Source organism: Typopeltis vanoorti, chromosome 1, assembly GCF_054136105.1.
Source record: "Typopeltis vanoorti isolate ZY-2024b chromosome 1, IOZ_Tvanoo_1.0, whole genome shotgun sequence".
In the NCBI taxonomy this organism is placed as follows: Eukaryota; Metazoa; Arthropoda; class Arachnida; order Uropygi; family Thelyphonidae; genus Typopeltis; species Typopeltis vanoorti.
The window spans coordinates 148555013-148570818 of NC_143549.1; the positions used below are offsets into that span (position 1 = coordinate 148555013).

At 34.4% G+C, this 15806-nt stretch overlaps 1 protein-coding gene across 1 annotated transcript in view; it reads left to right on the forward strand.

Moving 5' to 3' along the window:
* LOC150110528 (casein kinase I) overlaps positions 1–15806 on the forward strand; it is a 173546-nt gene that overhangs the window by 61232 nt on the left and 96508 nt on the right. Inside the window, exons 4-5 of the mRNA XM_090394551.1 lie at positions 4898–4996; positions 15090–15229. Of these exons, the coding sequence (XP_090250677.1) occupies positions 4898–4996; positions 15090–15229 (239 nt within the window). The remainder of the gene's footprint in view (positions 1–4897; positions 4997–15089; positions 15230–15806) is intronic.

The following is a 15806-nucleotide window of genomic DNA, read 5'->3' on the forward strand; positions in this document are numbered from 1 at the left end:
TAAGATATTTTTTGTGAGAAAAAAGACAAAATTGTGTTTTGGAAGAATTAAAGGTGTCATTACCTCATTGAGAGATGCTATGAAGACCAGTGTTTAGGGCACTGATTATAAATTATCTTTAAGCTTGAGATGTTTGAGCACTACAGAATTTATCATAGGAGAAATGGAGAGTGCTATCATCAGCAAAACTATGATAGAATTTGAGGTGAGTTTGAGAATGTCATTTGTTTGTATAATGAAGAGAGTGAATAACAAAGCCCTAAGTGACACCTGCATTAGTTAGGAAAATCTGATGAAAGTAAACCTCCACTGGTGCTTCCACAGAGTGGAAGGCAGAGTATAAGAAGGCTTTCTTAGAAGCTCTTGATGCTAGACTCTATCAGAAAGAGGACTTGGACATCAAGTGCAACAACATAGGTTTCTCCAAACCATCCATGGCTCATGTCCAGAAATTGGTGAACTTGACTGACAGAATCTGTATTGTTGATTGCTGATTAGCTGATAGTTTTCTAGCAGTTGAAGTCTACTGCTGATGACTCTCCATTAATTTCGATATATTGATGATAATATCAAGAGTAATAAATTGATAGTATTTATCTGATTTTTGTAGAATTGGCTGAATACGAGCTTGCTTCATGCTGTGGAGGTGGTTGTCAGCTGAATATAATATTGTATAAAGGACATGTTTTAGTTCAGGAGCATGCTGTTTGAGCACAAATTGATGGGATAACATTAGAAACAGAAACCCTTTTTTGGTGTCTAAGTTCACTTTTCTTGTGATGACATTTTGGTGAAAGCCCTTAGGATGTGTGCAGTGCATTGTTCCTGGTATAGGCAGAAGTAATTTGCATTGTTCATCTATGCAGACAGGATGAGAAGAATAACTAGGAGATCAGATTTTAATTTGGTGACAATGCAGTAATGGTGCACGTATGAGAGTGAGAGAGGGGGGGGGTATGTGCACATATTGGTTGAAATTGCACCCCCATAGCTTTTGCTTGGGACTAGAAGGTTACTTGTGCAAGAAGCAGGTTTCTATATTTAGCTCTTTCAAAGTCAGACTTGTTTTTTTAACGATTGTTTGCAATTATTTTGAGTCATTATAGGCTGCAAGTGAAACTGAATTTTTTTGTCACAATCCACTTATGACACTGTTTATTCTTGGAAAACCATGGATATTGGAAAAAAATTTGGAAAAGAATTGAGTGGAGAATGAAGCCCTTATTTCAACATCATAATTTCTTACATGAACATTTAAGACACAAGTATGGAACCTGAGAACAGAAACAGTCAACAGACTTTTTACCATACTCGCTTTGCTAATTCTGTTGTCTATTTCCTGTTTTTAATTTTCCATCTTCACTAAAAATTGTGCCTAAATAGCTGAAATATTTTACTTTTTCTGTATGTTCTCTCTTCAGGATGCAGCTGATGTCTTAAGTGTTTCTGCCTATTTTCATTGCTTTTATTTTTCTATTGTTGATTTTCATATTATTACAGCAATAATTCAATTTAGTCAGAGAATTCTGCAGACAGTATTTTGATATCAGGTTTAATGATACTTTCTTTCATAATTTGATCCATCCAGATGATGAATAACCGGTCTCATTAACTATATTATTTTTAATTGTGATATCTTCACAATTATTCATAATTCAAGAGTATATATAGGGGATTTGAAATGGAATGTGACCACCATTTAGCTGTAAGTTGGATAAAAATGAATATCATATTGAAAATATGTGCCAGAGTTTTTTTTTTTTAAAAAAGGAGAGTGAAATAGCTTTCAAAGACTTGTAGATTCAAATATACAAATATTGTTCGAGAACAAATGAATGAATTAGAAAATAAGAATCCAATCTTGAAACTCAGCAGCAAACTCTAAAGATAACATTGAAAGGATATCAAAAGTTCCTGATAAGTCAACTAGTTTGTGTCCTGAGAGAATACAGAGAAAAATGTAAGAATGCTAAATTATCTAAACAAGTCATTGGAAGACTTGGTAAGAATCCCATCCTACCTTCATTTTATGCTGCATTAAATGGCCTATCACAGCCAAGGAATGGCATCTTAGAAACCTTTGTCATGTCATTGCTTCAAGCTGCCTCTTGCGCTTGCCATAGTCACTATCTCTGTAGTTCCATATACCCCTTTATCAATAGTTATGGATAAAGAGATTTATCCATAACTATTGTTATGGATAAATCTCTTGATGCTATTACCACTTCCTGCACTTTAATAAAATCCTCATCCTTTCAATCACATACTTTTTCCTTTTCTCTCCATTTCCTTTCCTATATGTGATTTTCCTCCTTTATATGTGTTTTTATACTTTTTGTAAAAATATAGAAGATAAATATTAGGAAGGTGAAAAAATGTTCTGAAATCTATTGAAAACAGGCTTAGAAATGGTGGAAAGAGTACTGTAAAAGAAATCAAAGATGAAAAAGGGAACAAAAAAAAAAATCAGATAAAGATATTCTAGATGTCTTGGAAAAACTCCTTTGAATGATTGTTAAATAAAACAAGCAGCAACCACATTGATAGAGAATATTCAGGAGGAATGCAATTAGAAGTAAAAATCAATACTTCAGAAATCTGAAATTTAGAAAGGTATCTGAAGAAGATAATATTCAATTAGGAATGTTCAAACATAGCTAAATAAAGATGATAAATATTTAAATCTTACGTCTTTGAGATTCCTGTAACTAAAGGGGATGTACAGGATATTACAATAGTACTACGTGAAAAGTTTCCTTCATTGCTACAGTTTCCTGAGAATTTTCCTCCAAATTCATATGTTATCTCTGAGAACTGGAGTATTTTCAGATCTTATATTTTTGTCTTCTAAGACTCTGCTTATTGTATCAATCCACCTAGATCTTGGTATTCCTCTGGGACTTTTTCCTGCTATCTTGACAAAAATATTTGTTTCTAACCATCCCATTCTGTTTAAGTGACCATACCACCAGGAAGTAACTTTGCTCACACATTCCTGAATGTCAAGCAAGTTCCTTCCAAGTATCCTCATATTTAATATGATTATGCCAATAATGCCATCTGTCTACTCCTTTAATCTTTCTCAGGACTGTGATATCTGTAGATTTCAGTCTTTGATCATCTGCTTTATTTCTAAGCTCTCTGACCTGTAAAATAAAACTGATTTGAACACTGTTGTATATCATAGCTATTCTAATTTCTGCTTTTTATTCCATAAAAATTTGTTGACTCCTCACCATTCCAGATTTGCTTATTCTGCTCTCTGTTTCCATATTTAATTTGCATATTCACTAAAAATTGTGCTTAAATAGTCAAAATCTTTTACTTGACTGTAGGTCCTATATTCAGAATGCAGTTGATGTTTTCATATTTTGATTAGACACTGCCTATTTTCACATTCTTTGTCTTTTTATTGCTGATCTTCATATTCAAATTTATTACAGTAATTATCCAGTTTAATTAGGGAATCTTGCAGACTTGTACAGGATTTATTTAGGATTATAATATCATCTGCATAAAGTAAAGAGCTGAGATTGACAATTTTGATATTAGGTTTAATGCCACTTTCCTTCATAATTCCATATTATGAAGGAAATTAATCTGTTAATTAATTGCCTTATAAACTGATTTTTTTTTGGAGGTGTGATTGATGAGCAGACTTTTGATGTGTATATCTTCCAGTAAAGGTAGGTTTCTAATAGACACTGCTTGATAAAATATTGGAGGCTGTGTGAGGAAGGATGTCTAAGAAGCTTAAACTACTTGTACTTTCTTTTTTCATATTGAATTGAATATGTGGGTGAAAATTCCTGATCTGATGTTGGAGGTTGTTGATCATTATCTGAGCTCCATTTCATCAGTTTGCCAGAAATTGTCAAAAATATAAAATTGCATTTCTTTCACTCCTCTAATGAAACTCCATTCTTTCTTTGCTTCATACATAAAACCAAAACATGACAGCTTAAAATATCCAAGGGTTTACTGTCCTTAATGTAACTTCAATATACCATATTTTGATTAGATGAAAATATCTGTTGAACTACATATAAAAGAATAAGGAAAGATAACAGACATCACCTATGGAAGAACTGTAGCACACCACTATATCCAGTCCTCTAACCCTGATGATGAAGATTCTACTGTTCGTCCAGTGATCTGGGTAAAGAGCTTGAAAGAAAAATTGTCAAATCAACAGAAATTGTCCTCAGCCCAATCCACCTCAATACTGACCTAAGCTATAGCCTCTGATTGTTATGATTTGTTTTAAATTTCTTCAGTGCCACCTGGCTGTGGCATACAGCTGGGTAGTGCTCAGCACCACCCAGAAACCTTCAAATGTCAGCAGTCCATTTGCAACTTAATTTGTAATTGTTGTTCTCTGGTAATGTATTTGACTTTTTTCACTTCTTTGTTATGTATCCAATGAGTATTCCAGGGAAACTAGTTCAGAATATAAATAATTTTGTTGTATGTTGTTATCCCTCAGTTTTAGTCATTTAAGTTTCTTTTCTTATGTCAGATATCCGAGTAAATCCTTTGCATCAAATGCATGCAAGCATATTATTCATAGTATATATGGTACATTTACTACCTTTTGCAAATGGGATTCACACACACATAAAATTTTGCATGTAGTGCAACAACGTAAGGCTGAACATGATTTGAGAAAGTTCACCTTTCAAGATAAAAAAAAAAGCATCTGTATAAATTTGAGAGGAGAGCTGAGAGCAGTATATTTTAGAAGTGTTCTTTGAAATATTTGAGAATATTAATGTCATTAGATTTATCTGTTAATGTTACAGTAAGTTAATTTTTAGTGTTAGCTAAATAACAAAAAAAAAATCTTAATGAAATAATTTAAAAAAAAGATTTTTTTTTTTTGCTTTAAATTTCCTAGATGATTGGTCGCATTGAATATGTCCACAACAAAAATTTTATCCACAGGGATATCAAGCCAGATAATTTTCTTATGGGTATTGGTCGACACTGTAACAAAGTAAGTACTTTTTTTAGAACAGTGAGCTGTTTTTTGTAAGTTGTAGGACAACTTTAACTGTTTAAATTTTAACAATGAACAAAAAAAAAATTTGATGACTAAGAGTGTAACCATTGCCACTAATGGTTACACTCTTGCCACTAATGATATCAGTTATCATATTTTGAACTTCGGTTTTATCTCATGTTCCATTTCTTGTCAGGCTCAGTGGCTTGTTGTAGCCAAGTAACTTGGCTTCTTAGACACCTGATACTGCTTATGAATTAAATATGAAATACTGCTCAGAATTAAAAATTAAGTATGATGAAATATAAACAAAAGTTCTGGTTTGTTTTGTGTGCAGTTAGAGATTGTCACTAAAGATATATATGTGTTGTCTCTAAGGTTTGGTATGTGTTTTGTTTTGTGTATGGTTAGAGATTGTCACTAACATTGTTTTCATTGTCATTTTTATTATTACAAGTCTAATGTTATATAGTAACAAAAATAAATGAATGCTTTTCCAAGATGGTAAAGAATTCAGTTGAACAGCTTTCAGATCTAAACTGTAGTCTTCAATTAATAACTTAACACATGTAAAGCCAACAATAATAACTTTAATGAATTAAAGGTACAAATGTTTTGTACTGAAAGTAACAGTACATCATCAGTGTAGAACAAACAGTTAAAGGAATGGAATACAAAGTACAGAACAGTCAGTGGATCACCAATTAAAAAAAAAAAATGTAGTCTTAAATATTATTGGAGAAAAGTGAAGAGTTTAAAAACAAAAACCAAATCTTAGAGACCAGGAATCCAATGGCAAAATCTAAAGAAGTTGACTGATTGACTCAGACTAACAGATGGTTGTTTTCACGGGGGGGGGAAAAAAATGGAACTCTGTGATGGATCCAAGAAATTAAAGAGGAAGGGAGGAAGCAATAATAGTTCCTACTAGTAAATCAGCGTGTATCCTTAAAGAAACAGAGAATATAAACAAATTAAAGAAAGCTAGGTTATGTGTATAAGTAGCTAAAAATTTCTGGGAACAATTACCAGCATCAGAAGAGTGGAAGAAAATCTCCAAAAGAATGCAGTAATGAGAAAATTTCAATATATTGAATGTAGAAAAGCTATGAAATTCTTGTAATATAGAGTATAAAAATGTTACAGCAGCTGTACTTCATAATTAAGATTTCTTCTCTAGAAAGTTGATTCCCAGATGATTAGAGCTCAACAACTTATAAAAAAGTGATATTTGGTATAGGCCTTGTGGCCTCTTATGTGTGGGAGTGATAAAAAATCTGTTGAAACTAATGGAAGAACAAGTTGGATTCAAGCCAAAAAGCAGTTGAGAATCAGATTTTTACTCTAAGACAGATAGTTGAGAAATCAAGGGAATATAACAGGGATCTATATTTAAGTTTTGTCGATTCAGAAAAGGCAGTCATATTTTATAAGGTACCAGAAGTAAATGCTACTCAAAACACATTTATATAATGTATATGTTATATTGATTGGCATGCGCAGTCCATACTTAAGTTTCAAGTTAGTACTTAGAATTTGTGGATATATAGGAAGATGATGTTATTTAAAATCTGTGAGATCTTTCACCAGAATGGCATCAAAAAAATCTTCCTGGTATCCTCCTCCCAGTTGTTTTCAGAATATGTGCTTAGAATTAATCTTACTTCTATTTATCTTTCACACACTCAACAACATGAAAACAAGTCTGTATCCAGCATTCCCTTAAAAAGGGAATTCTGGATAACAGAATTTCAACCCCCTTAAAAGGGGTTGAAATTGTGTTATCAAACTATCATCCCATTGCTTTCACCTCATTTCACTCAGAAATAATGGAGAGATCATCAGTGGCTAACTTCGCTACTTGGAAGTTCCACTTAATCACTGATCACCAATATGGATTCTGCTGCTAGTTCCACAAGAGTGGTGGAAGCCACCTTACCCACCTTTGAACTCAACTATGGAAAGGTTTGGAGAAACTCATAGTTCTTGATATTTCCAGAGCATTTGATCAGGTCAGGAATAGAGATGTTATCAAATTACTATCTTACAGTATGTTTCTGCCATATGCAATTGGGTTATCAGTTTCCTTTTTAGCCATTCACTGTTGTTTTCCAATTTCCCTTTCATTGCAGGGTACCCAAAAGCTTTCTTCTTTTGCTCACACTCTTCTTCTTCCCATACATTAATGGCCTAACCTCAAATCCTGTCCACAGTTTTACTGGTGATGTTATACTTTGTTCCTCTTATTTATTCAAAAAAACTTGAAGTGTTCAAATGATTCAGCTTCAAGATCTTCCATAACTAATGTGTTAAACACTAATTTTCTTTACTGGTCTCTAGTGGGGTGAGAATATCCTAGCGAATGTCAGTGCTACCAAAATGCCATCCTTTCATAAGAAAAGATCTTACCTCACTTCCCTTCACTTTTGATAATATCAGGTTTATTTTCTACACTGTCTCACACATCTAAGCTTTTCTGGCACAAACATATTACATACTAGTTCTTGTACAGTTCCTTCCTAACACTATGTAAATCCATATTTGTCCAGAGGCAGAGAACCATTTTCACATTGGGATTGGTGTAATGCATAGGAAGGTTCATTAATAATAGTATTAAATTTGAAAGGATATAAATCTAATTGGCATTACCTGCATTGCACTTCTATGCAACAGTTTAGTTAGTGGTATGCTCAATTAAGTACTGTTTCCAATTTTTTGCATTTTTGCTATTGTATATCTCAAAATATTCCTGACGGTTTCATGAATTTTCTACTACAGTTCATTTAAATTCTTTTTTAATTAAATAGTGCCACAAGTATACTACTCATGATTTTTAGTCATTGCATATCTCAGATTGTTTTCAGATATTGAAATATAAAGTAAATTTTATTTTCATATAATTGTCCCTTGCAGTTTTTTAAACATGTCATAATTTTGCACATATGAAGTCATAATGGCGAACAAGTTTTATGTCTTTATGATCCAGATACAACTAATACAATGCTTTTGTGTTTAGTGGTCTTATAATTGGAATATATGGCAATAAACACATTGTCATCAATTTTCTGATATGTATCCTAAAGGGGAGTTTAAGCTGTGACAGCACTACATGATTAAATATACATTATTATTAATCTCCTATCATCAATTTTCCTCCAAATTAGTCTGTTACTTGTCAGCACTCCAATATTGCCATATCTAACATTTCAGGCACTTTTGACTGAATCAATCCACTTTGACCTTGGTCTCCCTCTGGGCCTCTTTTCTGCCATCTTTTCATCAAACACCTGTTTTGCTAACCTTTCCTCACACATTCTTCAGTGCTAACAATGCAGATTCCTTTCTAATTTCTTCATTTTTTAATATGATTCTGCCATTGATGCCATCTATTCACTCTCCTAATTTTTCTCAGGACTTCATATCTGTGGTCTCTAGTCTTTGATCAAGTGCTTTATTTCTAACCCAACTCTCAGATCCATAACTTTAAACTTGTTTAAACTGTTTTCGATACTGCAAATTTGGTGTTTTGGCTTATTTCTCTCTTATTCCATATAAATTTATTCAGTTGGCTCCCCACCATACCAGCTTTGCTTATTCTGTTGTCTATTTCCATCTTCACTAAAAACTGTACCCAAATATCTGAAATATTTTACTTGTTCTATAGGTTTTTCATTGAGAATGCAGCTGAAGTTCTCTATGTTCTTGCCTATTTTCTTAGTTTTGGTCTTTTTATTGCCAAATTTGTTACATCTGTGATTCAGTTTAGTTACAGAATACTGGAGAGTTGCATTGGATGTGTTGAGGAGTACATCATCATCTGCATAAAGCAGAGAGCTAAGTTTAATATCTGATTCTAATATCAGGTTTAATGCCACTTTCTTTCATAGTGCAATCCATATAGACGATGAATAAGCATGGAGATAATGTGCATCCTTGTCTTCCCCTTGATTTTATATCAAACCATTTCCTCTATTTCCTTCATTTTTAACTGCCAGCTTACAACTTTAAACTAGACTATGTATTGCTCTGTATTTACCCCATATAATTCTAGTGCAATAACCACACACCAAAATGTCATCACAAAACAGGACCCTTTTTTTTTTTTTTGGCTCTATGCTATTATTAAGCTTACTTTTATATTGTTGAATAATGTAGAAAGACAAACTGCTGATATTTTGTTGGATTTCACACTAGCATTCTCAGAGTACAAAACTCATGGCAAAGGTGGACTGAAACCACATTTTTGCAACCAGTCTCATGTAATTGTATGATAGAAACATATCAAAATAGACACAAAATTAGCATTTTGAGGATGGATTTTAAGTAGTAGCAGCTTTTGAACTGAATGTGGTCTTAAAATGATTCAACGTTTTGGTAAATTAGTGCAGTTATATTTGTTGTGGTTTGGAATGTGTCATTGCTGATTATGCTTACTCTAGAATTCAGACTTATAATGACTTCTGTGTAGCATTGTGGTGTTTTTAAATTGCATGTGTGAAGGGATGTCCACAGCATGAGCTACCATTTCTGACTTCTACAATAATGATAGCTTACATATTTCGTTTGTTTTTCATAGCACATTTTTTCCATAGTAGATTGTAAGTTATGATCCCACAAAGACACAAAAGAAAAAGATTTGCAGATTACTAAAAAAAAAATGACTGACTTTATTACAACAATAAATCCATATTAAAGTAAGTTTCATGGCTTACATATGTAATAAAAGTTATATAGAATTTATTCAAAACTCCAATATATTTCATCCAACGTTATGTGGACATCGCCAGAGAGATAGCCCGTTGCTTCAAAAGATGAATAAAAATAATGAGTCATAAATCATCCATATATTAGCTAGTGTCTTGGTCCCAGTGAAAGTATATGATATTATACTATTAGAGTTCAAAGGAACAATTCTAGTAAGTTGCGATTATTTCAATTAAAAATAAATAAATTTAATTAATTAAAATAATTATTAATTTCAAAAACTTATGAACAATTAATAGTGATCACTTCCCAAAACTTGGATATTGGCTTACAGCCATTAGTCTGATCACTTGAGGTTCAGATGATTTCTTAGCGTTTCAAGAAAAAAGATGATCAGATTTGAACCTGCTGGAACAAAGAAGTTTCGTCTGGTTTCAAAGAACCCTGTGTCTAGTGTCAACAGCATGAGAAGCAAGGTCAGACTTGTCAGATTCCAGAAATGCAATATAGTCTTGATGTTCTTCAATTCTAATCAAGGCAGAATGGCTAGTCTGTCCAAAAATAGGAAAGATGATATGAGCAGGGTACTTGACAGGCACCTGATAAGGAAAGAAGTGGAAATGCATCCTTTATTGATGGTAGGAAGGATGACAGCTTCCTAGCTGGCGTTTGAAGGAGGCATATACGAGGTGTGGCTATTGAATAACAAGACTGGTTGCAAAAATGTGGTTTCAGTCCACCTTTGCCATGAGTTTCCCCAGTCCTGAAGATACTTCAGGCACAAACTTTGTTTGCTTACACTTGAATAAAGGATTAAACTAAATATATAGTTTATTATTACAATTGTACAACTTAATTGTTATCCCCTTCAACATACTCCCCTCCTATATCTATACACATACGTTGCATACGAATTTTCCATTGTTGGAACCAGTGCTGCAAGTCATCAGGTATTATCTACTTCAGTAGCACTGCCGTTTTCTCCTTTACCTCATCCACTACAAGTCTGACTGACAGTGGAGCCAGACTTGCAGGAGAAGATCATCACATGTGATGAGATATAGATTTTCCAGTACGATTCAGAAACAAAGAGACAATTGATGCACTGAAAAAACTCCCACGTCAAGTAAAAACTGAAGGCAATGCTGATCGTTTTTTTTTTTTTTTTTAATATCAATGGTGTGGTGATGGTTGAATGGGCACCAGAGGGTCAGACATTTAACCAACATTATTACCCTTGAGGTTCTGGCCAAGCTGAGAGAACGAGTGAGAAAGAAGAAATCTGATCTATGGAAGAACAACACTTGGATTCTCCATTAGGACAATGCTCCAGCCCATAGTGCACTGTCTGTAAACTATTATCTGGCTGATAAGAAGATCTCAGTGTTGGACCATCCACCTTACTCGCCAGACTTAGCTCCATGCGACTTTTACCTTTTCCCAAAGTTGAAATCCTCATTGAAAGGCACCCATTTTCAGTCAGTGGATCAGGTAAAGGAGAAAATGGCAGTGCTACTGAAGCAGATAACACCTGATGACTTGCAGCACTGCTTCCAATGTTAGAAAATTCATATGTAATGGTATATAGATAGAGAGGGGAGTATGTTGAAGGGGATAACAATTAAGTTGTACAATTGTAATAATAAGCCACATTTTTGCAACCGGTCTCGTTATTCAATAGCCACACCTTGTAGATTGAATTTATGAAGAATTTTTCAGGTAGAAGGATGATAATTATCAATAATTTTTGAATGGTAGTTTTGTTGTATCCATTATATGTCAGATTGCTTTTAATTTTATTCAGTTCAGAAGAGCAGATCGTATGAGCTCTGCCTAAGACCCTAGTAATACCCATTTTTTATGATGGATGATGGTGAGAGGATGAGTGAATGTATCTACCAGTAAAGGTTGGCTTCCAATGAACTGAAAATTCAACATGCCTCTCAGGTTATAAATAATTACAGTATCCAAAAAGGATAGTTGGTTATTGGATTCGTTCAATAGTGAACTTGATATGCGAGTACAAGGAGTTCATTTTCTATAGGAACTGAAGCAATTCTGACTCTGTGTGGGACCAAATTGAATGGCTGAGGGAATATAGTGTCAAAGAGTTATTTTTTCTAGATGTTCCTTTAAAGTTATTAATTAACAATAAACCCAGTTAATAAATAGTTCTTGACACAGATAAATTATTAAAAGCTGAAACATTAATTTGGGAAACTTAAGAATGAGACCTCAAAAATTTACATATCTAATATCCTCATCCTCCCCCCCCCCTTCTCTCTCTCTCTCTTTTGTCCAGTGGTTGGGAGCAACAGACATCCACTTATCAGTTAACTGAACCACTGATGTCTATCATGAACATATCCCTCACCTTTATAAAAAATTTTTTTTCCATATATCCTCAAAAATCCAGACATCATGACAAGCTGTAATATTGGATTTTTTTTTTTTTTATTAATGATCCATTGCTATTTGGTTCCATTGCACAGACATATTAGGTAAAATTTGATTGCATTTAAACAACTAGCATCCTTTTAAAATACACTTCATTGTAGAACAAATAATCAACTTACTATCTGTCCTTTGTTGAGTATATTAGCCAGTTATTTTTGATGTGCTTCCTGTTTATATCTTATTCTGTTTATAGAAAGCTAACACACACACATGTTGGAAAATATTTACTTAAACAGCCATACCTGCACCCACTGCAACAATATGGTGTCCTTAAAACACTAAATAGGGCCACTGCTTGTTCCATGACATAACTTTTGCCATAGCAAACAACTGCTCTCCTTACTGGAACTTGATGTGGCTTCAAAAGATCCATGTTTGTAAAAGGAAATAGGATAGCATGCATTATTTTATAAGGGATTGTTGCTGTTTGTATTAATATCATTTACTCAGTATTAATGGATCTGCCTTGAAGAACATATGAAATATGTATGCCACCATTATTATGGCAAGTCAAAAATGGCACACCAGCATTGAACACTTCACACAGGATTAAATGGAAGAATGCCTGATAGGTTGGGCTCTAGAGAAAAATATTTTACTTCCCTATCCTCTCCTACTTTCATGTTTTAAATAGGCAGTGTGGTGGTGTCACACTGAATAATGAAATCTGCCTTTTTTTAAATTTATTTTAAAGGTTTACAGTCAGACTGTAAATCTATAATGCATTAGCACTGTGGGTGAGCCAAGGGCTCACTCAGTGTGTGTGTGTGTGTGTGTGTGTGTGTGTGTGTGTGTGTGTGTGTGTGTGTGTGTGTGTGTGTGTGTGTGAGAGAGAGAGAGAGAGAGATAATAAAGGTAGAAGCTCATTTGCCTCATGCCAGTAAAAGGTGGATGTCCCTCTCATAGACTACTATCATTAGTTTGAAGTTTGCTGTATTGGCATATAGTTATATGCAATCTTTTTTTTAATCCTTGAGTCATTGTTTTCTTTTTTTGTGCATTGATTTTATGTATCTGTTGTTTTACTCTCATTTGTGTAAACCAGGTTATTTTGAATAACATCTAATGCACTTAAAGGAAATTACCTATATAGTATGCATGCACTTTCCACTTTATTTCTGTACCTACATATTTAAATGGACAGTTCTTTAGTTATATATTGTAACAACTATATTGCACCATGCTATACAGGGTGGTTCAAAATTCCATGTACAAACTGACAGGCAGTAGAGAACATCAAAATCAACCATATTCACATAGGAAAGCATAACCGGAAATGCCACCTGAAAATGATAGGTGGTGCTGTTTGTTAGTGCTCCAGGTGAGCAATTGGGGCTTCCTCATTCAAGCATTCGACTTCATATGAAGAACATGCGTCATTTTATGAACGCTGAGATGGCAGACATGCACCTCGTTTACGGGTTAGCTGACGGTAATGGACGAGCCGCTGCATGAATGTATCACAAAAGGCATCCACATCACCAAACGTTTGCGCATTTGCATCAGAATTTGTTTGACTATGGATCATTCAGGGATCGCAGGCATGGGCACGATCGATGTGAAATCCCGTCATGGAAGAGGAGGTGTTGCATACGATGAACAATAATCCAGGGACAATCACACGTGCCATTGCCTCTGCTATAGGAGTATCTCGATCCAGTGTATTGCGTGTTGGCTGAAGATTATCCTCGACGTGTGGAATTCGTGCAGTGGTTTCTGCAGAAAAGTGCTGTAGACCCGGATTTTCCAACTTGTGTTTTGTTCACAGATGAAGCTTCATTTACCTGCGAAGGGGTCTTCAATCACCACAATTGCTCGTGTGTGGGCCCATGAGAACCCACATGCTGTGTGATCATGTGCTGCACAACAACGCTTTGCTATTAATGTATAGGCAGGTATCGTCTCTGACTGTTTAGTCGGCCCATATCTGTTTCCATCCCAATTGGACTCCCAGGAATATCAGACTTTTCTGGAAGCAGTTCTGCCAGATTTACTGAACAATGTTCCAATGACTGCATCGGCAGATGTGGTTCCAACACGATGGGACTCCAGCCCATTTTGACATTTCTGTGTGTCAGTATTTGGACAGGTCCTTTGGGGCTCGATGAATTGGGCATGGTGGACCCATCGCATGACCTCATGCTCACCTGATTTATCGAGCATTGATTTCTTTCTGTGGAAGACCATTAAAGCCATGGTGTACGAAATGCCTGTTGCCTCTGACATGGACCTCGTGGCAAGAATCGCCATCGCCGCTGCTAATATCCAGGAAAATAGGTGTTTTTGAAAATGTACAGCAATCAATGCATCGTCGGTGTCAGGAGTGCATTAATGCTAATCGTTGTAACTTTGAGTGCCCGATGTGAAACCATATTATGTATCCAACTGCTATTGAACATTTCAGTTACTCTTAATAAAGTTTTTTACATTACTTACTGCCTTGTGTTATTTCTGTATCTTTGTGTCCCTGTTAGTACTTTCCGGTGGTGTTTCCAGTCATGCTTTCCTATGTGAGTATGGTTGATTTTGATGTTCTCTACCTCCCCTCAAATTTTGTATGTGGAGTTTTGAACCACCCTGTATAAAGAGCTGAAAGAAAAGTGCCTATCAAGGACTGAGCAGAAAATTTCTGTGAGAAATATTCCTGATATCTACTCTATGGTGCTTTGTGAACTTGGGGAAGAAAAAAAGATTGCACCATACTAGTGGATAATATAATTAAATAAAACAGTGCATATTTATTGCCTTTATGATTGATTAATCAATATATTAAATTATTTTTATACATATAGGTGAAAACAGTGTAATTGTGCATTCATAATCTTATGAACTGATAAAAAGTTTGGGCATTATCCATAATTTGGAAAATTTCTGAAAGCAACTCTCATTTTATCCTAGTAATTCCATTTTTTTTTTCCCCTGCCAGCTTTTCCTTATTGACTTCGGCCTTGCCAAAAAATACAGAGATAATCGTACAAGACAGCACATTCCATATCGTGAAGACAAAAATCTGACAGGTACAGCTCGATACGCTAGTATTAATGCTCACCTAGGTATTGAACAGAGGTAAGCCCCAGTTTTTTCCAAGGCATTTTATGCTGAAATGGTAAAGTGAATATAAGCATTTGTTTATTACTTTTTTTTTCCCCCTTAATTAGAGAGTGAATATTTTGATTTTCATTGCAGTACATATGATTCCAGAAAAAAAAAAAATCTCTCTTAAATCATCATTTGACCCTTTTAAGGTAGCAAGATTAAACTGAATTGTAAATTGTCTAATACCTTTATTCCTACATGTAGGCAGAGCTCCTTTAGCTCTTAACTTTATGAAGATTTGCCACAAAATTTACTGCAAATTATAAGTTTCTTTATAGAGTTTGAATCAATCCCATCCTGCTGTTTGTTTATTTTTCCATAAGAAATAACCTGAATGCATGATGAATCTGAGTAGTTCCATTATATCAGGGTTGAAATGTGGCTTCATGAGAATTTCTGTCCAAGACATTACTTCAGTTTCAGTTACAATTTGAATTGTTTTTCATATTTATTTAGTTCAGCACTGTGTGCTTGTTAGAGTAATAACTGTACTCTGAAGATGGTGGGTAGAAAACTAGCAAAATATTAGTAAGTATAATAAATATAT